Source organism: Hylobates moloch, unplaced genomic scaffold (assembly GCF_009828535.3).
Source record: "Hylobates moloch isolate HMO894 unplaced genomic scaffold, HMol_V3 SCAFFOLD_4, whole genome shotgun sequence".
NCBI lineage: Eukaryota > Metazoa > Chordata > Mammalia > Primates > Hylobatidae > Hylobates > Hylobates moloch.
The window spans coordinates 59,921,060-59,948,993 of NW_026652279.1; the positions used below are offsets into that span (position 1 = coordinate 59,921,060).

The 27,934-nt window shown below is 39.2% G+C and overlaps 2 protein-coding genes across 8 annotated transcripts in view; both read right to left on the bottom strand.

Moving 5' to 3' along the window:
• NFKBIZ (NFKB inhibitor zeta) overlaps positions 1-20,988 on the bottom strand; it is a 33,708-nt gene extending 12,720 nt beyond the window's left edge. The window contains exons 1-2 of the mRNA XM_032150270.2: positions 20,931-20,988; positions 19,431-19,506 (exon numbers count right to left, since the gene is read on the bottom strand). The gene's annotated coding sequence lies outside the window, so the exon portion shown is untranslated. The remainder of the gene's footprint in view (positions 1-19,430; positions 19,507-20,930) is intronic.
• Positions 20,989-21,661: 673 nt separating this feature from the next.
• Positions 21,662-27,934, bottom strand: part of NXPE3 (neurexophilin and PC-esterase domain family member 3) — a 47,195-nt gene continuing 40,922 nt past the window's right edge. For 5 of the 7 annotated variants that reach the window (XM_032150275.2, XM_058437565.1, XM_032150273.2 and 2 more), the window contains one exon: positions 21,662-27,681. In XM_032150275.2, the coding sequence (XP_032006166.1) occupies positions 27,131-27,681 (551 nt within the window). In that variant the 3' untranslated portion in view covers positions 21,662-27,130. The remainder of the gene's footprint in view (positions 27,682-27,934) is intronic. The other 2 variants (XM_032150276.2, XM_058437564.1) reach the window with 1 other exon arrangement.

The following is a 27,934-nucleotide window of genomic DNA, read 5'->3' on the forward strand; positions in this document are numbered from 1 at the left end:
GAGCAAAGAATTAAGGAGAGGGTTCATATTAGAGTGTACAGTCCCCTTTTACGATTGTCAAGAGAAGATGATGACATTAAATATAAAAGATAACTTGGTGTCTATGGGTGGAGCACCTCCAGCAGCTGAGACACTGGAATTTTATTTAATAAACATTGAGAAAACATGAATTTTACGTAGGCAAAATTAATCTGCAAGCAGCTGAGAGAAGAGGAGGAGCCCAGAGGCCATTAGGATCCACTGCAGTAGCCCAGGAGAGAAATGACTGGGCACTGGGGCAGATACAGTGCGAAAGGAGAAAGTAAATGGGCAGAAAGCAGAGCTGGGCAGCATTGCTAGGGCAGAACCTACAGGTCTGGCTCTTCTGGAGGTGGGGAGCAATAAAAGAGTCCCCAGTCAGGCCATGGCTTGGAGCCATGACCAGGTGAACACGGCCGCCAGCTCCAGATCACAAGGGATCACAAAGCAGAATGTTCGGGTTTTCGGACGAAGGGGGAGACAAGATGAGTTTGGATTGTTACTCGGTGTTAGTAAGTGGCATAAGACCCTGGTGAGGGTAGGTCCAAAGTAAATAACAGCTATGCCCCACAAAATGATGTTTAAGTCAACAATGAACTCCATGTACAATGGCGGTCCTGTAAGACTGTAATACCATATTTTTACTGTTTGTTTTCTATGTTTCCATATGTTTAGATAGACAAATACCTCTGTGTCACAGTTGCCTACAGTGTTCAGTACAGTAACATGCTGTGCAGGTTTATGGACCAGGAGCAATAGAGCCTAGGTGACTAGTAGGCTAGACTATCTAGGTTTGTGCAAGTACATTCCATAATGTTCGAACAACGACAAAACCACTTAACGACACATTTCTCAGAATGTAGTTCCATCGTTAAGCAATGCATGACTGTATTTCCTTGTTTCTCACAAGTGTATTTCCCTAAAACTTCTTGCTGCCTCTCCCTCTAACTTTTTGATAACTTTAAAAAATAAATAAATAAAAAAGAAAACAAATCCCTTGGTGTATTTGTGGAAAATACAAGACTTCAGTAATTGCAATTCCTTGGAAACCAAAATCATTTAAAAGATGCTCCAAATAAGATGTTGAGTGTGATGGTTAATTTGATGTGTCAATTCGACTGGATTAAGGCATGCCCAGGCAGCTGGTAAAACATCATTTTGGGGTATGTCCGTGAGAGTATTTCTGGCAGATATTTGCATTTGAATCAGTAGACAAGAGTAAAGAAGATCCCCCCTCGCCAATGTGGGGAGGCATCCTGCAATCCACTGAGGGCCAGAATAGAACAAAAAGGCTGAAGCTATCTTCTTGAGCTAGGACATCCATCCTTTCCTACCCTTGACATCAGCACTCCTGGTTCTTGGGCCTTCAGACTCTGACTAGGACTTACACCACCAGCTTGCCTGGTTCTCAGGCCTTCAGGCTTGACCTAGAACTGCATCACCAGCTCTTCTGGTTCTTCAGCTTATGGATGGCAGATGGTGGGACTTCTTGGCCTCCATAATTGTGTAAGCCAATCCTTCATAATAAATCTCTACATATTTATATGTACCCTATTGGTTCTGTTTCTCTGGAGAACCCTAATACATTAGAGTTTCTCAATAAAATCTATTTGAATTTTGTTTTCTACCCACTAATATTTTATGTATAATAAAAGATTTAAATGCCCATTCAAATAAATCCATAGAAAGTAATTTTTTACAAAATTAATTATCCTCCTGATTTAATTAGTTATCTTCCCATTTTACATGAGATATGGAAGTTCAAGCCACAAATTCATGGCCTCTGGAGAACTTAATCTAGACCAAGGTGGTCAACAAAAGACTAATGTTTCAAAACGAAGTTTTCTGTGCAATGCCAAAGCAATAGTACTGTTTGACAAGACCACAACCCCCAATGCCCAGAAGCTCTCCCACACACATCAAAAATGGTTAATATCGCTGCAAAAAAAAAATTGAAATGCACTTTGCTTTATGTAAATGTTGAAATACAAATTCAGTTTGATCTATTAAGTTGAATGATAGGATGCTGCCATTGTTCTAATCAAATATGGTTGAACACTCATGCTGTGGGAGACAGCCACCATGTTACGAGGACACTGTCTGGAAAAGTCAACTGAGGCCAACAGCCAGCACCAATATGCCGGCCATGTGAGTGAGCTACTTTGAAAGTAGATTCTCCAGCCGCACATCGGGGCTTCAGATGACTGCAGCTCTGGCCAACATCTTGACTGTAGTCTTATGAGAGACTTTGAGCCAGAACCCTCAAAAACACTCAGAGATTTCTGACGCACAAAAACTGTATACGAAATATGGGGCCTTGAGAATTTGTCCAGTTACACTGCTCCATCAAAAGCAAAGAAGATATTAAAATCTTCATCTAACTGACTCTGGAGCCTCATCTTTCGCTTCAAAAAATGAGATTAGAGGATTCATTTCCTCCAGGCTCAGATGTACTGTCTACATCTAAAGATACTGAAAAACATGAAATGATATATCAGAGAGTTCTGTGACAACTCATAGAGGGGAGAAATCTAATCCAAAGCTACTGGAAGAAACTGTAAAGAAGAAATAAAAATATGAGAACGCTATCTTTCCCCAGGCTTTATAAATGTTAATAATTGACCTTATTGTATCTTATGCAATAGAACATTTTTTAGTTTTATGGTGTCAATTAACACTGTAACACTATCTTGAGACCAATAATCCAGAGTTTCAAAAAAGGAATTGAGGGCTGGGCTGGGTGCAGTGGCTCATGCCTGTAATCCCAGCAATTCAGGAGGCCACGGCAGGAGGTATTGCTTGAGCCCAGAAGTTCAAGACCAGCCTGGGCAATATAATGAGACCCCATCTCTACATAAAATAAAAAATTAAAAAATTAGCTGGGCATGGTGACACATGCTTGTGGTCCCAGCTACTTGGAGGGCTGAAGTGGGAGGACCACTTGAGCCCAAGAAGTCAAGGCTGCAGTAGGCTATGATCATACAACTGCACTCCAGCCTGGGTGACAAAGCAAGACCTTGTCTCAAAAAAAAAAGGAATTGGATTTTTTTATTTTTATTTTTTGAGATGGAGTCTTGCTCTGTCACCCAGGCTGGAATGCAGTGGCACGATCTCAAATCACTGCAAGCTCCGCCTCCTGGGTTCACACCATTCTCCTGCCTCAGCCTCCCAAGTAGCTGGGACTACAGGTGCCCACCACCACGTCCGGCTAATTTTTTGTATTTTAAATAGAGATGGGGTTTCACCGTGTTAGCCAGGATGGTCTCAATCTCCTGACCTCATGATCCCCCGCTCCCCGGCCTCCCAAAGTGCTGAGATTACAGGTGTGAGCCAGCTCACCCAGCCAGAATTGGATTTTTAAGTGTAGATGTAATGAACTTTTGAAAAGCCAAAGACAATTTGGAACAGCTTTTCAAACTTGAGATGAAAAAGCCAGTATCTTACAGGATAAGTTATTGTATTGCTTTGGCTGAAGAAATGAACATCATAGGTGAAAGACCAATAAAGCCTGGTAGAGTTTATTTTGCTGAATGCTTTCTAGATGAAAAGTTAGCAAAAGAAATCACAGCACTGCCACTTTGCAACAATACAGTAGCTCACTGAATTAAAGACTTAACTGCAGACTGGTTTTGTCTGCAGAATTACACTTTTGCCTTAGAAATGGATAGATCTACGGACTGTCTGGACTTGCTATTTCGGTTATATTCATTTCCAGCACTGGCAGTCATCAAAGGTCTTTTATTTGAATGCATGACAACAAACACAAGGAATGCTGAAACATTCAAAATGTACAATAACTTTTCGAATCTCATCATTTATCCTGAAACAATTGTGTTTACATTTGAAATGATGGTACAAAAGCAATGGGTATAACTATTGGTGCCTTAAAACAAATCAAGGCAGTGGCAACAAAATGAACTAGTAATTGTTGTATTCTTCACCACTGTCTACTTGCAGAAAGAAAAAGAAAAAAAAAGCGAGTTTCACCTGAAAAGTCCTGGATGAAGCAGTAACAGTATTGACTCTTGTATACATCATTTTAATATTTTATGTGGCAAAATGGGAAATATGCATAGAAATTTGTGCTGCATCCTGAAATATGACAATTGTCTCAAGGAAATGCACTTGTCTATTAGCTTGAACAATATGTCATTGCCATTTGTTCTAATCAAATACGGTTTGAGTTGTGAGTTGAGCTGCCCTCTGTTTTCCATGGAACACCAATTATACTTGACTGAGAAACTATGTTTCAGACTCAGGTATTTGTCAGTTTTTGGTTTGGCTTGGTTTGGTTTTTTAATGAACAAAGTGAGCCTGTCATGTCAAGGAAAATAACAGTATTTGTTGCCAATAATAAAATTCAAGTTTTTAAATAAAAATTACAATTTTGGGAAACTTCTGTTGGACACCTTGAGCTTGATAGCTTCCTAGTTCTAGAAGACTTTTTTGATGAGCCCAGTGGTCATGTGCTATTAACAAATGTGATTTTTTTATATTATATAATGAAATGTGGCAACATTTAGAAAATTTGCATAACTCAATTAACTAATAATTTCCAAATGAACAATGCAAGACATTATAAAACCACACATAGGTGAAAGAGCCATTCAAAGTGCGAGAGTGGCCAATGGATTTTAATGTATCCGAATATAAAAAGTTCATTGATATGGTTTCAAGTTCCATCTTGCATCTCTCCTTTAAGGAACTACCACTTGTTTTGGTATAACGTTAAATTAGAATATCCAAATTACCTGAAAAGACTATTAAGCTATTTCTTCCTCTTCCAACTACATATGTGTATGAGATCAGATTTTCTTTATATTTTCACCAACATAACATATTGTGACACGTTTCTTTTTTAAGAGACAGGGTTTCACTCTGTCACTCAGGCTGGAGTGCAATGGCATGATTATGGCTCACTGTAACCTCTAACTCCTGGGCTCAAGCTCTCCTCCCACCTCAGTCTCCCCAGTAGCTAGGACTCTAGGCATGCCCCATCAGGCCTGGCTAATTGTTTTTATTTTTCATGTTTTGTAGAGATGGGGTCTGGCTGTGTTGCCTAGGCTTGTCTGGAACTCCTAGCTTCAAGTGATCCTCCCACCTCAGCCTTCCAAGTCACTAGGATTACAAGCATAAACCCCCGCACCTGGTCAACTGCAACAAATTAAATGCAGAAGCAAATATGAAAATCTGTCTTCTGTAAAACCGGACGTTAAGAAATTTGCAAAGATGTGAAACAATACTGTTTGCATGAAGTTTTTTTTTTTTTAAGAAAATATAGTTTTTTAAAAATAAATTCGTAAGTAAAGATTTAAATAATTTTTAGGGATCGAATGTAGGCAGTGTCCTATCAGTCAACTCAATAGTTCCAGATTGGACTCGTAATTGTTGAACACCTGTTTCTGAAACCCTCCTCTCTTCTCCATCTCTAATTTCCACTATCCAAGACAGGCCTTTATCTCTTACCTGATGCAAATGATCACCCATCCAGCCTTGCCCACTTAAAACCCATCCTCCAGACTGCCATCAGCATGCCAATGGAATGCTGGAATGCCAGGAATTCTTCTAAGAATTCCTCCACACCAGGGATGTTCAATCTTTTGGCTTCCCTGGGCCACAGTGGAAGAAGAATTGTCTTGGGCCACACATAAAATACACTAACACTAATGGCAGCTGATGAGCTAAAAAAAAAAAAAGAAAAGAAAAGAAAAAGAAAAAAATCACAAAAGAATCTCATAATGTTTTAAGAGAGTTTTTCAATTTGTGTTGGGCCACATTCAAAGCTGTCCTGGGCCACATGCAGCAAATGGGCCACAGGTTGGACAAGCTTTCTCTACGCTATTTAAAAATCCTTCAGTGACTCTCTATTGCTTTTAGCATGGAGTCCAGTCTTCTTAGAATGACAGATGTCCAAGTCCTGCCTTCCTCACAAGCTTCATCTTCCTCATTACCTTTAGTAACATGAAACTGAGTATAGTTTCCCACAGCTCTGAGACTTTGCTCTTGCTGTTCTTCTCTCCTCTTCCTCAACCAAAATCTCATGCTCACTTAATACCCAACACTCACTCAAGAATCACTTAATATCCAACACTTCTGGGGCCTTTCCTGACCCTCCCTTCCTCCCCTGACCCCAACTCTCAACCCCACTTCTGGACTAAGGGCCCTTCTTCTCAGTCCCCACACAGACTTCTATCATAGCTCTTAGGATGTGCTAAAATTAACCATTTATGAGTCTGTCTCCTCTATTCCACTATAAGCTCCCAAGACATGTATCCCTTGTCAATAGCCAAGTACCTGTTACTTAGTAGGTAGTTACTTGGTACATATTTAACTGGATGGTAGAAACAAGTGGAAATGCTTCCAAAATTATTTTATGTCAATACCGTACAGACATCAAAACAAATACTTTGGCCCCTTGAATTAGAATCTCCTCATCCTCTGCACTTGGATTATTATAAAACTATTTTCATCTATCTTGTAAATATAAAAACCCAGCTGCCTTTTGCCCGGAATTCTTTGTAAAGAACATAAAATCTTTCAGGAGCTTTCAAAACTGATATCATCTTATGTGTTGATTTGTTGAATGCTTTTCCTTAAAAATAATAATTTGTTATTATCCCCATAGCAATGTAAAACATACTTCAACATCTCAAGAAACATTTAAACTTCAGGGTATTCTAACAGATTTTTCTAATGCAGATGAGTAAATCAGACCACATATTTTCAAATTCTAGTTATTCTTCAATATGGTAGTGCTTTATAAATGTCAGGTACTTTTCTAAGTACTGGGGCACAGCTGTACATCAGACAAACACTAATCTCTGTCTTTGTGGAGCTTATACCTGGCTGTATGAACATTCTGGTCCATATGGTATCCATATAATAGAAACAATTACTATTTCTGAGATATATGAACTCAGTTCTACTGGCACTCATATACTTCCCAATAGGCCACCTGACCAACCAGGCTATGGCACAGACAGCTGTAGTTAGCAAGTTCTACAAGCTGTTTCCTTACAATGGTGTAACCTATTCTTTTGTATGTTTTAAGATACATACAAGAAGAAATCAGCTTACATCATGTGTAACATATATTAATACCAACAAAATAATAAGTTATAGATCCATAATATAATAATACTTTGGAACACTGATAATGTTTATAATAACTACCACTATTTAATATCTGCCATATGCGGGATACTATGTACTTTATATACATATACTATCTCTAATGTATGTAACGGCTGGGAGAATGGTCAAAGATCGAGGTAAAATACGCAGTTATGAAATCTTGCCAAACACAATGCATACTAACAGACAAAATACATCAAACATGCATAGCTATCAACAGGAAGAATTTTATGAAGGGATAAAAGATCAAAAGGTTGTCTTTAAAAATAATTCTCTAGGTCCTGTTTGCAGCAAATTATTAGCATCTGATATCAAAGCACAGTATACCATATTGAGGAAATTTCTCCAACCAGTAACCTAATCATCATACAGATGAATTAGCAAAAGGTTTGCACATCTCAGAACATCCTGCTCAGTGCTAAGAGAATAAACTTGATGCCCCGTTAAGTACCGTATGTATAGTCTGTACAACTTTGCATATTACGGACTGATTGTGTGAAGATAAAATTAATAGTGTCCCTGGAGACAGCTCTCTGCAACTTCCTTTTATATGAAAGCATCAAAGGAGATGCCATATACCACTTTGTCCTCTTCACAAATATTTTCTGAGCACCCACTATGTGTGAGTGAGTCATCCACTATGTAAAGTAACTCTACTGCTTCCCAGCAGGTACACAAGGTCTGTCATCTGATGGGCAGCCAGAGAGGCACCTTGCACAAAGTCAGGTCACACAGTTGAACATCCCAATAAACAGATGCCTTATAAACAGACCCTGAATCACAGCAATGCTGCAGTTCCCTGAAATACCTTTTCAGCATCCCATCCTTCTAGCCCAGCAGAAATCCAAGTGTTTAAACTGAAAACAAAACAAATTTTTCTTCCCCTTTAACATTTCATTTCTAAAGAAATGAGAAGTTTTTCCATTTGGTTTCAGAAAATATCCACATACTATAAAATGCATATGGTTCATACAAAATCATATATATGATGGAGTGATGTTTGGTGTTAGTCTGAAGGGCTACCTGTGTACCACACTCTCTAATAGTAATAATCAAAACTCACACAAAACATCCAAATGAAACAAGTGCACTTTCCTAACTTTTACCCTGTAAATGGTTCTTAGCTCATGAGGGTGTTTTCTGGTTTCTATTTATAATGATGAACTTTATCCACTATAGACACCAAGAGATAAAAATGAGGTAGGTGAGCTTTGTCCAAAAAGGCAGAGAGCATTACAAGTTCCATGGTTTCTTCTGCTTTCTCTGACCTGTTGACAACTCCAAAAGTTTCATTTCCACACATATGAATGAAAGCATCCTCTTAAACACTGAATATGGGAATACTGTCAACTCTTGCCTGCTTTAAAGGACACTAAAATCTGAACTGCTTTAAAACAGAATGGTGAAGGACCAAAAAGTATCTTCTAATCCCAACTCCCCTTTCTCTCTCCTTTTTTCCTCTCCATTCTTCTTTGTGACACGCTTTCCTACACAAATCAGCAGATTCTAGACAGTAATACATAGTTCAAAATTACCCATCCCCATACCCTTCTACTGTAAAAAATGTATATGCTCTGGGAAAGGATCTCAGTTTTCAGGAAGAAAACTAATGAGCTAATTTACATTGTACTATAAATAAATGATAACTTTGTTACTTTTCCTGGTAATATTTACTTTTTAAGGAGAAAAAAAATCTGAAGGCAATTAACCCCAAAGAACTGAATATTTTATAGTTGAATTTTAGGATCCACAGAAATTAAGTAAAGAAAATTTTTGACCAAAAGACCCTTCACCATTCCTTTGTATGAGGCTTTGGCCTACATGGATCTGCAAAGGCCTAAAGCTAAGAAACTTCTAACCATTATACTTTTCCTTTATATTTTGACTTAAACCTTCTCTTTTCCCCCAAAGAAAAGGCTAAATTTGGAAGGTGAGTTAAATTGAGCTTAAATTGAGCTCACTAATATAGAAATGGAGCACAGTACTTGTAAATGTTCAATACATAGTTGCTTCATAAACATGTTGATTAGAATTTATGTTTTGCAAAACTTTCATATCCAAAATCTTCTTCCCCCTTCCCTTTTTAACACAGATAACACATATTTGTCAAACTGAATGAGGGATAAGAATATAATTTTATGTCTTATTTAAAGGCATGAACGCCTTATATGCCACATTTTTTCAAGAAGAATTTTAATTCTGGAACTTTTAATTCAGAATTTAAAACTTGAGGTTTTTTGTTTTGGGGGATTTTAGGAAATTTTTGTTTGTTTTTATAAGTCTCTAGGGATTTATATTGAATTTCTGTAAACAAGGACAATAGTATGTGCCAGACAGAAAGACTAGTTATAAAAATGTTTAAGATCTGAGAAGAATAAATCAGCTTACATCATGTGTAACATATATTAATACCAACAAAATAATAAGTTATAGATCCATAATATAATAATACTTTGGAACACTGATAATGTTTATAATAACTACCACTATTTAATATCTGCCATATGCGGGATACTATGTACTTTATATACATACACTATCTCTAATGTATGTAACAGCTGAGAGAATGGTCAAAGATCGAGGTAAAATACGCAGTTATGAAATCTTGCCAAACACAATGCATACTAACAGACAAAATACATCAAACATGCATAGCTATCAACAGGAAGAATTTTATGAAGAGATAATTTAATACTGGAATTAGTGAGGAAATCTGAATTCTCAGTTACTAAAAGACTATGCAAATTTAATACAAAGTTGATGACAATTATTTATTCAAACAATCACCTTACCTCCCCAAAACTGCTTTTGCTTACATTTTCTGGATACTTTAGGCCAGGAGTTGGCAACTACAGCCTGCAGGCCAAATCCAACCTATTGCACAGCTGTCGCCTAAAAATGGTTTTTACATTTTAAAATGATTACATTTTAAACGTTTATATAAGTGCCTGCATAATATCCTCCATCTTGTCTCTTGGCCCACAAAACCTAAAATATTTACTATTTGGCCCATTACAGAAAAAGTCTGCCAACCCCTGCTTTAAACAAAAGTGTTTAGAGGCACTGCAGTGTCATGGCTTTGAAGCCTGCATACCTATCTGTAGCATTTACCAGCTACGTGACCTTGGGCAAATCTCTTAATCTCTGAGCCTCAGTTTAGTTGCCTATAAATTGAGATACTAGTATCTACATCAAATTTCTAATATGGCATGAGATAATGTGCAATGTATGTCAAGTACTCGACACATCTTAGACACTTAATAAGCGTTAGTTCCATTCCTGTTCCCATAAATTATTATGACCATTGAGTAAATCTCCCTCTTATTTGTGTGCATATGGCCACAGGGAGTGGAAAATGATAGATTACAGGTTGGACAAAACCTGTTAGTCATACCTTGCATCTACATTGAATTTTTCCCCCAGAGCACTTTCACACGTATGCAATCAAACTGATTACAAAAGAGCATAACTATAAAAATATCATAATTGTAGAATTTGTAAGTCAGACAACTATTACAGTGAACAGTTCCTAAAGATGTACTAAACTGGCCATAGGTTCAGTAAACAGGTTCTCTTGTCGACGTCCTTCTCTTTTTCTGTTTCCAACAAGCATGCTCAGAATTTCATCTCCTAATCTGATTCTGGATTTTATAGACTTGTCCTGTTGCCCTGCAGAGTGTCCTCTTCCCATCAGCCTACGTCATTCCATACAGTGTTAAAGTTCCATAAAATTCTAGCAAACAAGGGTCTGGGGGACCAAAAGTTAATTTGGCAGTAAAGAGGAGAGGATGGAAACCAACAAAGTCACCCTTTAGTTTTACATGTTCTCTGTTCAGTTTAACTCTCAGATTCTTTGATCTGTGATTCTCAACCCTGTGTTTTCCACCTGACAGGTATGGCATGCCCCATCAGAAAGGTGCTCTGTGGCCTGTATGTTTTTCTTTTTTTTTTTCTTTCTTTCTTTTTTTTTTTTTTTTGAGACAGGGTCTCACTCTGTTGCTCAAGCTAAGTGCTGTGGCTCAATCACCTACTATGATTTTCAAAAAGGGGATGTGTGGCCCTTGAAAACATTTCCTCAGTGATTTTTTAATAGTCCTTTAAGGAGGAATTCCCCATCTGCTAAAGAGTCACTGCTTTAAATGACTTAACACAATAATTCTAGTGCCAAGTATACCACTCAGACTAGCGAAAAAGAAGAGCTAGATTTACTGAGTCTTCACCTGTATGAAATACAAGTAGATTCACATTTACCTTTGATTATGATCCCTTAGAAAAAGGAAAGATAGTGGACTTGGTTTAAACACCTATCCTACCTAAGGTTGTATTTTATGACTTCATTACGCCATCCCATAATCGGCAGTACTCCCAGAGAAATAATGGAGAATGGTGTAAACAGATTTCTTATGTTCATATGATCTGGCACCCACATAGATACAATGAGATGGGAATCTTTAAATACAGGTATGGCGAGCAAAGGGAAAAGAGACCTCACAGAAACCAAGGACTCCACAAATAACCTATGAAAGTTACAAAAAATATAAAAGTACATACGAATAGATAATCTGATCAAAGTAACCAGAGTGCTGAAATGCCTGGCTTTTTAAAGAGAGTCATAACTACTTTCTCATAAAGAAATGATGTAGCAGAGAAGAGACCAGGTGATCTTGGTTTGGGGAAAGTACAAGTTAAGGGAAAACGCAGAAACAAACCCAAGTTTTTAGGTTGGATATTTAGAGATTCTCAAACACATGTGTTTGTACATTCATTTATTAAAATACATTTGTTAAAGAACAAATTTTTACTTTAAGGAAAGATAAAAGGGAAATATCCAGCAATCTAATTATCAAATTAAATTATATTGATTATAGAAATTCACGTATTCAGGGATTCACTCAGTAAATATTTATTGAGCACCTACAATGTTCCGGACACGCTTCCAGATACTATGAATACAGTAGTGAACAGAAAGGCCATCAATGCCCTTACAGAGCTTACATTCTACTGGGAAAGACAGACAATAATCAAAAAGCTATATAAGATAATGCCAGGTGGCCATGATGTGCTAAGAAGAAAAGCAAAGCAAGGTCAAGGAAGAAAGCCAGAGATGCTATTTTACCGAGAGAGTTCCCGGAGAGCCTCCCTACTATCCTCCAAACCAGTGTGACAACAAAGCAGTTTCAGATCTGAGAATTCTTGTCTCTTGTCCTTTTTGAAGTCTGAGCAATCTTATCCACTTCCACACGTTCAGTTCTGACCTGTCCAGAGTTGATGCCTATTACTAGCTCTGACCTTTTCTCTGAGTTCTAATTCCATGTTGCCAAGAGTATAATCAAGTCTGAAATGAAACTTGCCACTGAGACCCCACTCTGTCCTTCTACCCTCACCAAAAGATTATCTTCATTTTTCCAGAAACCTCTAGAGGAATTAAAGATTTGACTGTTTCTACTCTTTCATTCCACTATAGAAAAGTGTTAATAGTTCCCTCTCTGAAATGGTCCCCATTCACCCCTTAGTACTCTACTCATTCTAACTACCTTTATGTTTAAGAGTAGCTAGAAGTTTGCTTGAGGAAGCAATGATATTCATGTTTTCCCCTGCTGAACCACAATTGGACCTTATGACCTTCCACATCAAAACTAAATGTCTGTGCCTGGTTTTCACACCCTCTAAAATCAAGCTACATCAAACCTATCTATTATGGGCTGAATGGTGTCCCCCCAAAATTCACATGTTGAAGTCCTAACCCCCCGTACCGCAGAATGTGGCTACGTTTGGAGACGGGGCCTTTAAAGAGTGTAAGTTAAAATGGGCTGTCGGGGTGAGTCCTCATCTAATCTGACTGGTATCCTTATAAGAGGGTAGAGACACCAGGGATGCCCATGCACAGAGAAAACGCCACATGTGAGGACGTAGTAAGAAGGCAACCACGTACAAGTCAGGAGAGAGGCCTCGGGAGAAACCAAACCTGCCAACACCTTATCTTGAACTTCTAATCTCCCAGAACAGTGAGAAACAGATTTCTGTTGTTTAAGCCACCCAGCCTGTGGTATTGTGTTACGGCAGCCCTAGCAAACTAAAACATTATCCCATCATACTTCTATCTCTATTCTTCAACATGCAGTCCTTATGAATATCTTCTAAAATAGCATACTAATTCTTGCCCCCAAATTTTTACCCAAGCTAGAATTCTTGCCTGTAATATTCTTCTTCCCTTGATTAAAAGCATGGGGTTCTGAAGTCAAACAAACCTGAGTTCAAATCCAAGCTCCATTGACTTAATAACCATCCAGCTTTAATTAACTTCTCTAGGACTGTTTTCTCATCCATAAAATGGGTATATTAACTGCATTCAGCCAGTATGTAGGTTAAAGGTGGTAGTGTCATGAGATGCCTAGCACAACTCCTGGCACATAATATACACTCAATGATGGTAGTTATAATTATTATTCATTTTTCAAAGTTCTAATTAATACTTCATTGTTAAGCATTTTGGCCTCTTTGGACCATCGGCCCAACTTGAAGAGAACATAGGAGAAGAGGAGGACCACAGAGTCAAGTCTGGAACCCTTCAGGGCCCTGACGCTGCCTGCAAACAGTGGGCAGCAGATGTGATGGGGAGCCATTCAGGGGTTTCGAACAAGATAAAAACACGATCAGAGTGGCAGCTGTGTGTAAGTGATCAGGAAAGACTCTGCAACAGTCAATGCGACAGGTCATGAAGGTCTGAACTGAAGTGGTGCTCCTGGGTATGGAAAGAGGGGAACTGTTTAGAGATTTCACACATTTAATCTATAGGCAAGAGACTGAACACAGAAAGACAGGGGAGGGGCCGGGTGTGGTGGCTCACGCCTGTGATCCCAGCACTTTGGGAGGCTGAGGCGGGTGGATCACCTGAGGTCAGGAGTTCGAGGCCAGCCTGGCCAACATGGTGAAACCCCACCTCTTCTAAAAATACAAAAATTAGCCAGGCGTGATGGCGGGTGCCTGTAGTCCCAGCTACTCTAGAGGCTGAGGCAGGAGAATTACTTGAACCCCAGAGGCAGAGATTGTAGTGAGCCAAGATAGAGCCACTGCACTCCAGCCTGGGTAACAGAGCGAGACAGGAAAGGGAAAGGGAAAGGGAAAGGGAAAGGGAAATGGAAAGGATGGAAAGAGAAGGAGAGAGAGAGAGAGAAGGAGGGAAGGGAAGGGAAGGGAAGGGCAGGGAAAAGAGAGATGAGGGTCAGAGGTAACTCCAAGGCCTTGAGGATGATAGTGGTGGCACCAAGAACAGAAACAGGAGACCGGCCTGGAAGACAGTGAAACTCCGTCTCAAAAAAAAAAAAAGAACAGAAACAGGACAGCCAACTGAAGGAGAGAAGGGGAGGCACCAAGTCTGATTTTAACCTTCACATTCAGTTCCCTGCACTGCTCCTGCCACTCTACCTCACCCCTTATCTGCACTCTGATTGGGGCAGTCTCTGTGCCCTACTCATCCAATAAAATTTCAAGAAAGAATCTAAAAATTAATTCACACCAAGGCATCAACAGTAACCCTTCTTAAAGGTTATTTGCATTTTAAGAGAGGCCCCCAAAAATGAACAACCATGAAGTTTGGAGAGCCGACAAACCTAAGTGAGGTATGGGGTGGAGAAAGCATGTCCTTTAACATTATTATCACCACCCAGTCCACCTCCTGCCTGCTACAATTTGGTTGCAATCTGTCACTCTGTCCCAGATTTTGACATTAGTGTTGGGTTTAACAATCCCTTTCTTATCTAAATGCTGGATACTGTTCAATACTAGAGGTAAACACACGGAACTGTTTTCACTGGCTGTTTACAAGATACGAAACCTTACCACAGAAGAGCAGGGTGGGAAGGTCCATGATATATCAGCCTCTGCCATCTTTCATACAGCTCATCTCTCAAGATACTAGAAATGCCAAGGGTAAATTTGGCAGCCTTGCCCAGTGATCACTTTCAGTTTCCAAACTCTTATCTTCCACCTCAAATTAAATGCACCTCCTTTCCCCATAGCAAAAATACAACATAGAAAGTTCTTACGGCCTTCAAACAACTTTTCACAGCTGTTATGATTAAAAAATAAATCATCCTTTCATTTTTTTTTCCACCCTGGGTTATTTGTTCAACCAAAATTTATGAAGTCACCCTGTGCTATGCTATAGAGGTGAGGGAATGGGTGTGGAAGGGGAGGAGAAGGGTAAAAATCAGAACTCACACAATTCCTATCTTCAAAGTGTCCTCAGTTCATCTTCATTCACAAGACCTAATCCCCACATCTATGGATCACCTTTGTAGCTCTGGCCCTTTTAAACCTCCAGCAAGCCTCCCTAGGTTTAAGATGTGGACCTCCACTGCCAGTGGTCCAAATTTCCAAAAAGATCTGACCCACATGGAATCTAAGTGCATTACCTCAATGATTCTCATAGGAATTATTCCCAACCATGCACATCTTCGTAAGTGTGTGCACTGTAGTATGTGGACATGCAAGGGTGAATAAATAGGAGACATTGTTTTAAGAGTGGTGCCGAATCACTGAGCAGATTTACTCAGAACTTTGTGTCACTTTCTGTCCCATATTCATGGTGTACGCACTTATTCACTGCACTGTGCCAAATACTGCACAAAATGAATTAAAAAGAAATCCATCATGGTGCATCCACTGTGTAGAATAGTATGGCAGTTCCTAAAACAATTAAACATAGAATGACTTGATATATCCCCAAAAGTAAAGAAAGCAAGGATTCAAACAGATACTTGTACACCTATGTTCACAGCAGCATTATTCACGATAGCCAAAAGATAGAAACAATCCAAGTGTCCATGGACAGATGAACGGATAAACAAAGTGTGGTATGCACACCTACACACACGCTGGAATATTATTCGGCCTTAACAAGGAAGGAAATGTTGACATTTATACAACATGAATGAACCTTGAAAATATTACGCTACATGAAATAAACCAGTCATAAAAAGATAGGTATGATATGATTCCACTTACATAAGGTATGTAGAGTCATCAAATTCAGAGAGACAAAAAGTAGAAGGGTGGTTGCCAGGGACTTGGGGGAGGGAGAAATGTAGAATTATTGTTTAATGGATATGAAGTTTTAGTTTGGGAAGATGAAAAAGTTCTAGAAATGGCTGGTGGTAAAAGTTGTCATATGAAAAGTACTTAGTGGCACTGAACTGTACACTTAAAAATGGATAAGATGGCAACTTTTACGTATATTTTATCACAATTTAAAAATATATATTTAAAGCATTTAAGGATATAATGAATAAAACTTTCCTGAAATAAAGAAATATAAAGCCAGGCATGGTGGCTCACACCTGTATCCCAGCACTTTGGGGTCCAAGGTGGGAAGATCCCTTGAGGCCAGGAGTTTGAGACCAGTCTGGGTAACATAGCAAGGCCCCATCTCAAGAAAGAAAGAAAGGAAAGAAAGAAAGAAAGAAAGAAAGAAAGAAAGAAAGAAAGAAAGAAAGAAAGAAAGAAAGAAAGAAAGAAAGAAAGAAAGCTTGGCGTGTTGGCATGCACCTGTAGTAGTCCCAGCTACTGATGAGGCTGAGGCAGGAGGATCACTTGAGTCCAGAAGGTAGAGGATACCGTGAGCTATGATCATGCCACTACACTCCAGCTTGGGTGGCAGAGCAAAACTCTGTCTCAAAAAAAAAGCAAAACTTTGGGAGGCTGAGGCAGATGGATCACTTGAGGTCAGGAGTTCAAAAGAAAGAAAGGAAAGAAAGAAAGAAAGAAAGAAAGAAAGAAAGAAAGAAAGAAAGAAAGAAAGAAAGAAAGAAAGAAAGAAAGAGAAAGAAAGAAAGAAAGAAAGAAAGAAAGAAAGAAAGAAAGAAAGAAAGAAAGAAAGAAAGAAAGCAAGCTTGGCGTGTTGGCATGCACCTATAGTAGTCCCAGCTACTGATGAGGCTGAGGCAGGAGGATCACTTGAGTCCAGAAGGTAGAGGATACCGTGAGCTATGATCATGCCACTACACTCCAGCTTGGGTGGCAGAGCAAAACTCTGTCTCAAAAAAAAAGCAAAACTTTGGGAGGCTGAGGCAGATGGATCACTTGAGGTCAGGAGTTCAAGACTAGCCTGGCAAACATGGTGAAACTCCATCTCTACTAAAAATACAAAAATTAGTTGGGCGTAGTGGCATGTGCCTGTAGTCCCAGCTACTCAGGAGGTTGAGGCACAAGAATCACTTGAACTCGGAAGGCGGAGTTTGCAGTGAGCCAAGAAGGGGCTACTGCACTCCAACCATGGGCAACAGAGGGAGACTCTGTATCAAAAAAAAAAAAAAAAAAGAAAGGAGAGAGAGAGGAAAAAGAAGAAGAGGAGAAGGAGGAGGAGAAGAAGGAGAAAAAGGACGAGGAGGAGAAAAGAGAAAAGAAAAGAAACTAAAAACGTTGTTCCCCCTCTGGAAACCAGTACTTTTAAAATCCATGAAAAATGAGGATGTAGACACAAAGCAAGACACAAAAAGACAACAAACCACAGAAAAATCTTTTGACCTCAGTTGAGTAAGTACAGGTAGAGCATTTACAACTGCATGTCTCAACCTTCCTTTCGGTATTAGACCCACTACGGGGTCTTTTTAGACATCTTTCCCCTAATCATCCCCTGATGAAAGTTTAATACTACAGATATACTGTATATCTATTATGTACTATGCCCCCTTTGGGGGCCACAAACTATTGTAATAGCTAAGATTTTTCCCTGAAGAACCAATTTTTGCCCTCTTGGAGATAATATCACCCTCTCTAAGAATGCATGATTTACAGTATTAGACCCTCTACAGATTCACAGTACTAGGCTGTCTGGCAAACTTGACTGAAACAATCAGAGGACTGGGGATGCACATAAACTACTCAATGCTAAAATGTATCCAAAAGTCTTCTACCAATATTAAAAGTGCCTGCATGTTGCTAAATATCTGAACAGTGAAAAAATCATTTTTAATGTCTCCAAATATCTGGAGGTTGCCATTTTATAGATATAACATATAGGTAATTAACAGTATTTTGATAAGTTTAATTCAGATATTTGGTATCATGTATAGAGAATGTAGCATTGTGATTATTGTTTAATATAACCATGACAGAATTCACCATTTGTCGTGGTTATATTTCCCATTCTATCAAAAAGACACATGCACCTGTATGTTCACTGCAGCACTTACTCACAATAGCAAACACATGGAATCAACCTAGAAGCCCATCAACAGTGGACTAGATAAAGGAAATGTGGTACGTATACACTGTGGAAATCTACACAGCCATAAAAAAGAATAGAATCATGCCCTTTGCAGCAACATGGATGCAGCTGGAGGCCATTATCACAAGTGAATTAACACAGGAATAGAAAACCAAACACCACATGTTCTCATTTATAAGTGGGAGCTAAACATTGGATACTCAAGGACATAAAGATGGCAACAAAGACACTGAGGACTGCTAGAGGGGGGAGAAAGGGAGGCAAGCAAGGGTTGAAAAATAACTATGATCAGTACCTGGGTGATGGGATCAGTTGTACCCCAAACCTCAACATCACGCAATATACCCAGGTAACAAACCTATACATGCACGCCCTGAATCTAAAATAAAAGTTGAAGTTACAAAAATAAATAAATAAAATAAAGCTAATTACAGCTACCTAAAAAATGCTGTAGGGCTAAATGAGATCTTGCTGGTAAGCTCCCAAAACAAGTGTTTAATAAGTGTTAATTCCCAATCCACTAACTCCATCAGAAACAGTAAATATTTTCATTCACTACGTTTGAAAGGAAGGTATTTTACTTCACAGACAATCCCAAATTAAAGGAACAGAAAGTGCTTTAATCAGAAACCACATATGCTAGTTTTAAGGAGCCTCTGCACCAAAACTGTGAGGGGGCATGATGCTCTCCAAGCCTGTTAAAGATTACATAACCCTGAAACTGTCAGTAAGCAGAGAGCTGAATTCCTCTCTTAGATGTATTCATATGTCCTCCTGCTGGGGAAAATAAAGGAAATTCAACAAATTGGTTTAAAAAAAATACTGCTAAGCCACACACACACACACACACACACACACACACAAATCTTAGTTCTCATGAAATCACAGTAAAATGCCTATAAGTAAAATTCATAGTAATTTTGCAGCAACTTTAAAAAAATGGCTAATTTAAGAGAAAAATCTTAGAAAAATTCCACCGCCCTTTTTGACATCAGCCAGGGGCTAGGTAACACCTGGATGCTACTTGTTTAGAAATATCAGCCCTTCTCACCCTCGAGAGTTCAGCATCAGGCCAAGAAAGCCAAAAGGTGAAGTACAGCCAGGGCCCTCGAGATCTTCCTGTTAACCTGGAAGAAAAAAATCAAGAGGCCTCCAGATCAGTGTCAGCTATGAGCTAAAAGAAAATGGTGTTTTCAGGAGCAATTCATTGTTGGTCTCAGAACAATTAGAAATTCTTTCCCCTCAGTAATGCTTTCCATGGCTCTGTAGCTTCTGAAAGGGTTTCTTTTGCTCTCTGAGAGCTTTCTTGTCTTGTCTGTTACAAGACAAGAAAGAGAAGGGTTGCCTCCTCTTCCTCAGTGAGGAAAAGTCTGTATCTGAACAGCTGGATTATGCTGACCTCGGTCATCACCTCCACACTGGAGAGGATGCTGCCAAACGTTTCCGTCATCTGCGCTGTGCACTGATGTCATGTGCTAACTCCTCTCAGACTGACTCCTCTGCCACCGCAGTGCTCCACGCCTGTACCCCGCCCAACTGTGTCTTTGGCCTCAGCAGGATGATGTTAGAAAGATGGTGGAGAGGGGTAGTGGACCATACATTGTATTCTGAGGCCAAATAAAAAGACTGCAGGGTTATCTGCCTGTTTAGATGATCTGTGTGGCTGATGCCCTGCTCCATCAGGGATTATGCGGGGTGGTGAATGAGACTTGGAAACTTTTCTCTCCTTTTATTGTCTAAACAACCTACTGTCTAACAGAAGCAAAAAAATATTCCACCCAGCCAGATATTTCTTTAGATGTCAGATTTAAATAGAGGAAATATATATTACCAAATGCTTAAAATTTACATCCTCTTTGGGACAGCACCTTCAGCCACTACAGCAAATTCACTAATCCCAGTGAAGAGAATCTCTAATCCATTCTATTTAGAAATGTGCTTTTATTCAAACAAAACCCCTCAACATATACAGATTATCATGAATCTGGGGATCCAGCCAAATCATCAAATTTCAGGTTTTCCTCATTCATAAAATGGCCATTCACACATTTTAATTTTACAGATGTAAGAATGAATGAGGGCATGCTATAAAGTATTTCAATTTACTCTGATATATTTTCCCATAAAGATATAGTTTCATGCCTACGCTTGGTGGGAAAGTACACCTCTAAACCCACACATCAAATCTCCTGGGAGACTTCTGCCTCGGGATATCATAGTTCTAGGTCACTGACAGAAGATAAAGTGTTACATTAGATTTATGATACTTCATCACCCATTCTATCGATCTCCTCCATTAGTATCTCAGTCCTTCCTGGGCCTTTAAAGCAAACAGACATGATTCTTGCTATTACTAAACTACAAAAACATCCCAGATTTTCTTTCTCCAAAAACTATCCCCCAATATTTTGCCCCAAAGCAAGTATGGCTACTCAAACACAAGAGAGTGACTCCAAAGTTAAGAATCTGACTATACGAATAGGAAAGAAAAAGAAAAAAAAATCTTACCATTTAAGATATTTTAATAAAATATCAAATAATAAAAATATACCTTTGTGATTGAAGAGTCAAGTCACACAAATACGTAAGAGCAAATCAATGGTTTCCAGCTGTAATCAGCGATAATAACCCAAGTACGTGACAGCATGAGAAAGACGGTCAGTTTCCTTTTGAGGTTACATGATCAGCAGCAGCTAAGCAGCCTTTTTCTCTAAGAACTCGCCGTCTGACCTCGTGGCAAGAGGAGGCCAGCCCCTCTCACTGGCGCCCTTTATAGCGTTCGCTTTCAGTTCTCCACTCAAGTGAGGACGGGGGCGGGGGAAGCTAAGAGCCTGTTTTCTAAAATACAGAATACGGTCATCCTCTCGTTCGAACCGGGTGGCGTGGGCACTGAGGAGGGCCAGAGGAGGCAGGGAGGGGGCAGCGAGGCCTAGATTTGTGGATTTTTTTCTGCACACTGGAAATTCCCAGACCAAAAAGGTACCGACCCGAGTCCCGGACATTCCCCTCGAGGGCCGGCTCCAAGACCTGGACTGGAGCCGCAGGGAGGAATCAGAAGCAACATCTACGAACAAAACTTTTTCCTTAAAGACATCCTTTTAAAATGTCCTAGTGAATCTCCTGATGGGCATTAGAGTTGCCTTCTCATTAGATTCACCTCATCTTATTTCGCTTTTTCTGTGTGGCCCCTAAACGTGGGGGTGCAGTGGGCAGGTGGAGGGAGTTACCTTTCACAATACAGCTTTTACAATACGGCAATCAAAAAGTAGTACCGCAATCATGTGCCTTCACTGACTAATTAAAGGACAAGGAATCTATGACATAAATAAAGCAATGGTCCTGTAACATGAAGATCACTTTATTTTCAAGGGGTAATGGGGTAGATTTAACAGCAAATGAACCACTGCACAGAACTGAAAGGATTTCTCCTATGACATTTAGTTTCACTTCTTTTCCATTTAGGACACTAGCTGCTATAATCTCAGTACTACTTTTTTTTAAGTTATCTTCCCCAAGCAGTGTTACAATCCAGTTGGAATGGGCATTAGATGTACACATCATTAGATTCTTAAAACTAAAAGAGGCCCGACGGCCTCTCATTTAACCAGAATATTAGAAAATATATGTACACACATATAAATATATTTAAGTTCAGTTTTTTATTTTTTATTTATTTATTGAGATAGAGTTTCACTCTTGTTGCCCAGGCTAGAGTGCAATGGCATGATCTCAGCTCACTACAACCTCCACCTCCCGGGTTCAAGCGATTCTCTCACCTCGGCCTCCCGAGTAGCTGGGATGACAGGCATGTGCCACCACGCCCGGCTATTTTTGTATTTTTAGTAGAGACAGGGTTTCACCATATTGGTCAGGCTGGTCTTGAACTCTTGACCTCAGGTGATCCGCCCACTTCGGCCACCCAAAGTGCTGGGATTACAGGCATAAGCCACCATGCCCGGCCCACATTTTTTTAAAAAGTTAAAATGTAAAAGCACTTTTAAGAGACAAGACTGAAGTTGGTGGAATACATTTTGTGCTCTCCTAGCTTCTGTGTCCTTTAAACTCCTGCCCTCAACCATCCTCTTATCTTCCACCACCTCCATTCCCCTAGGATTCCCAGGTCCCCTTAGTACTCAGGGGCTGTGGTCTCACCTTCAAATGAAAAACAACAACTTCAAAATTTTATTTATTGCACACTGAGGTGTCAAGAATCCCAAGTACACTAATACTACATTGTAGACATAAACCAGGTAGAATAATGCTTAACACAAGAAAATAAATACACTTTAAGTGGAATTTCTGGCATTAGTGACTAGCTGATGTTAAAAAGCTGAATTTACCCAGAACCCACAGAGATAATGCTGAGCCGTTTTTTAGAAAGTTGGGGAGGCTTATTTCTGTTGTTTCCCTTGGGTGTTTATTTCCCTGTACCTCTCTCAGTCATCACTGTTTCCTTGAACAGGGTCCAGAAACAGACTCATTTCTGGCATGTAACACATGAATATATAAATTAGGCTTACCATATTTATTCTTGTCAAGTACCCTGATTTACCAGTCTGCCAACTAAGTTTTCAGATTGATAAATGTGAAACTGGATTCAGTTATTAAACTGGATTAAGTTTCAATCTGAAACTTAATAATTGAATCCAGGAAGTGTCAGTTAAGTGGTCTTAATTAAAATGATAGTTGTTCAGAATGGCAAAATGAATCATACTGGAACACCAAAGGTCTGTTTTGCATTCACTGAAGAAAGGTTACTTTTAGTAGGATAATTCTATAAAATGTAATTTGCATAGAAAGGCTTTATTATGGGTTCTGTCACAAATAGCATCAAATCCATCATCTCAGTTCTGGAATATGAGATTCACTACATGAAATTAATACTGTCATTCCAAAATAGAAATTCATATTTTAAACCACTGAAATTGATATAAACCACTGCTTTAATATTGTAAACCTAAATGTCCAACCATAACGACCAACTTATCTAATAATGAAAACTGCAGTAGCAGAACTATTAAGCAGATCTTTATAATTAACTTATGAAGACTATTTAACATAGAAAAATATTTATATGTAAAAAACACAGATCCAAATTACATATTCTCTATAAGTATATGGTTTAAAAACCTGCAAGAAAATATACCTAAATGCTAACGTTCATTGCATTCAGATGATAGAATTATGGATTTTATCCATAGATTTTTCTTCTAGATTTTATAGTTTTTAAAAATTATGATGCCCCTTATATTTATATTGGGAAATATATATTTAAAACAAACTATTATTTGGCTACCATGCTAATATTCACAACCATGTGGCACTAGCCTAAAATAAACTTTTCAGAAGAAACTATTCTATCTAAATATTCTGGGAAACATTTAAGTGATATTGGAATCGCTATGAAAATTTCCACACCAGAGTGAAGAAAGACAAATTAGATGTGAGATGAAAGTTGTTCTCACTGATAAGTGAGAGCTAAATGATGAGAACACATGGACACATAAAGGGGAACAACACACACTGGGGTCTGCTGGAGGGTGGAGAGTAGGAGGAGGGAGAGGATCAGGAAAAATTACTAATGGGTACTAGGCTTAACACCTGGGTGATGAAATTATCTGCACAACAAACCCCCATGACATAAGTTTACCTATGAAACAAACTGGCACATGTACCCCTGAACTTAAAAGCTGTTAAAAAAAAATTTTCTAAAGAGAGATGAAAGTGACTCAAGAAGCTGTGTCACCAAATCTTTAAGAGCTATGTCACCAAATCAAAAAATAACAGAAAACTAGACAAGATCGTAAGAAATCATTTGCACAATCAAGTGGCATCATTCCAAACCACTGGAGGAGAAATGCCCTCTTTCTTTTTAAAATTCTCCTGGGAAAATTACTCCTCAGCCTCCTTTATAAATCCTTGAGGAAATGTCAAGTTCTTTCATGAAAAGAAAAACTCTCAGCTGGGCACAGTGGTCAACCTGTAATCCCAGCACTTTGGGAAGCCAAGATGGGCAGATGGCTTGAGCTCAGGAGTTTAAGACCAGCCTGGACAACATGGCAAAACCTAGTCTCTACAAAAAGATACAAAAATTAGCTGGGCATGGTGGTACATACCTGTAGTCCCAGCTACTCAGGAGGCTGAGGTAGAAGGATCGCTTGAGCCCAGGAAGTCAAGGCTGCAGTGAGCCATATCATGCCACTGCACTCCAGCCTGGGCAAAAGAGCAAGACCCTGTCTCAAAAACAAATAAATAAATACAAACCCTTCTTTATGAAAGTCTCACAAGTTTAGCTGAAAAGGGATATGGACTCTCACATACCTTATTTCAAATCTAAACTTGAGTTCCCCTTCTATAAAATGGAGCTAATATCACCAATACTACTGGATCATGAACAGAATTAAACCAGTTATTGGCAAATCCCCCGAAATAATAAACAAGCCATGTTTATTCCCTCATTCTATCTTACCTCTTCTCTTAGTGTTTCTCAAAGTGTGGAATACCACCATTGCATCAGAATCACTGAGCACTCACCACAAAGGTTGGTTCCATAAATCCCAGAGGCATCATGGTCCCTCTTTTTTTTCTTTTTTCTTTTTTTTTTTTTTTAGAGACAGGGTCTTGCCCTGTTGCCCAGACTGGAGTACAGTGGCACAATCAAGGGCTGCAACATCTGCAACCTTCTGCCTCCTGGGCTCAAGCAATCCTCCCACCTCAGCCTCCTAAGGAGCTGGGACTACAGGTGGGTGCCACCACACTCGGCTAGTTTTTGTATTTTTTTGTAGAGATGGGGTTTCACCATGGCACCCAGGCTAGTCGACCTTCCGGGCTCAAGCAATCCGCCCACCTCAGCCTCCCAAGACTGTAATCCCTGCTGGGATTACAGGTGTGAGCCACCACGCCTGGCCTTAATTCTTTTATTATTTAACAAAAATTTTTTAGAGATAAGATCTCTTGTCTGTTGCCCAGGCGGGAGTGTAGTGGTGCAATCATAACTCACTGCAGCCTCAAACTACTGGGCTCAATCAATCACCCTGCCTTAGCCTCCCTAGTAGCTGGGACTGTCGGCCCACGCCTGGATAATTTTGTATTTTTTGTAGAGACGAGGTCTTACTATATTGCCCAGGCTGGTCTCAAACTCCTGGCCTCAAGCAATCCTCCTGCCTGGCCTCCCAAAGTGCTGGGATTACAGGCTTGAGCTACCACACCCTGCCATGACTCTTAATTCTGCATTTTTGTCAGATACTGCAAGTGATCCTTAGGTACTGTAAAGCGTAAGAACCATTAAAATTAAACTATTTTAATATATTTTATTACCTCATTAAACTCAGAAACAATTAAAAATCTTCTTTCCCCATAAAATACTTTAAAAACTTGAAGGTGTTCCTCAAGGATAGGAAAGTAAGATCTGGGGCCCTCCTATTTTAAATTAAAAATCCAAATTATTTGACCCATCCTTCTAAGGTTATATATCGTTCATACTTCAAGCATCTGTCTTCCTCTCTAAAGCCTCCCTCGTTTCTTAACCTGTCTTCTTAGGAGCAACTTAAACTAGACTATAATCTATCACAGCTCAAAAAGAAAAGAGTACTTACTAAATGATCCCAAATTAAACTCATTTAAAATTAATACGTCAAATAAAATTAATAATTCCATTCTTCTTAGATAGCCAGTAGGAATAGCAGCTTCTTCCAAGCATGAGAGAATGGGTGTGCCTTTTGTGCCCAAATAAAGAAATATCAAACAAACAAACAAACAAAAAAAACCTGTCACGAATTTTAATATCTTATTAATTTCTAATTAGATTTTAACTTCTAATTTTGGTAAGTAGTTCAAAATAACAACAACAACAAAAAAAAAAAAAAACACCTGAAACTAGTGGGAAAAACTTCCATAGCTTTATAATACAACAGCATTCTTTACACAAAAGTCAATTCTTAAACCCTCAAATTTCAGAACATAAAAATAAATTTCCATTTACAGATTTCCCCCTTCCAGTTCCAAAAGTAGTTATTCTAGAGTAAGTATTCAACACATAAAATTTAGCTGAATAAAATAAAAAACAATCACCAAATGCAAATATCAATTCCAAAGCACAGATTTTATATATACTGCTTTCATATTTCCCTTTTGCTTCTTTTCTAGATAAAAGCAGGAAATTGTAAATATTCTCACTAAAAAACTCGAACCAAGCACATTGGCCTTTTCAAGTAATTCAGAAAAGGTAGATCATCAAGAGAAACTCCTGAGACACAGCAGTCTTCAGTGCATTCACAAGAGCCTCTGACTATAAGCTTTCTCTAGTTAACCACCAGAAGATGAACTACTTGTGCTATGCATGCAGATGCACTCAATTTCCTTTACCAGATAAGCTACAAACACTCTACTACCAACCAAACTTGTCCCTTCCATCAGAATATTTTTCATACTCTTTAGCAAAGTAGTCACCCCTCCCAGGAGAAGCTAATTCAAATACACTCATTAGCATCTTTGGTTACAAGAGCAATATGGTGTGTAGATGCTGTTAAGAGTTCTACCATGGCTAAGTCAAGATTGGATAAAATCCTATAGGTAGATATAAATGTAACCTGCATTTTCTAAGCTCCTTATAAGTCATCATATTAAGTCCAGATCTTTTTGAAATTTTATACTTATTAATGGCAGTCATCTCTCCCTGGGGCCACTTTCTGTTAACTCAGGTCAATTGAGAAGGTCATTGAATATGATTCCTCTAGTCCCTTCCAAGACAGACTAGGTCTCCAAGGGGCACACAAAGGACAAGAACATGTCCAGCTGGTTCTTCACAATAACCTCATCTGGATGCAGCTTGTGCGGTAGATAATGGGCCAGGGTCATTTCCCAGGCATCGACGAGATATACTCCAACCCCTGAGAACATCCTCCGAAGGATGGTGTCCAGCTGAAAGTTGTACCAGTCGCTGTTGAAAAGGCTCACTTCAGGTCCCAGCTCTTGGGCGTTGGCCGTCCGGATGACCACCACGGTCTTTGGGCTTCGATCGAGGAGCCGAACCACTGCTCGACGGATGTTCCTGAGCCGCCGGATGTACACTTCCAAAGGGAAGGTGCTGAAGTGAGACCATATAGCTATGGCAACCACTGTGTTCTTCCCTCCCACAATGCCATTCAGCTCATTCGCCACATAATGGAGCTCATTGCTAAAGACGGTCGTGAAGCGGATGGGTGGACCATGGCAGCGGTATTTGAGCAGGATGTTGTGCTTCTGGTCCACTGCAAGGAAGGGACCCACATTCTTGGGACTACCCAAGTTAAACTCCACTAAATCTGAAACAAGGAAAACTGAAGTTCATAAAAACCTTCAAACCAAGCACATATATTTTGATTATACCTTATTAAGTGGCTTCAAATTACAAGTTTTTTTTTTTTTAAGTACAACAAAAATGTAATGTAACAACAATGTAAATGAAAGGGAATACCTGTTTCACTGAACTCTGCCCCCTTTGTATCAATGGGCCTTTATTCTAACATGTTTATTATTTAAATTATTACATAAACATAACACGCATTATAAATAACA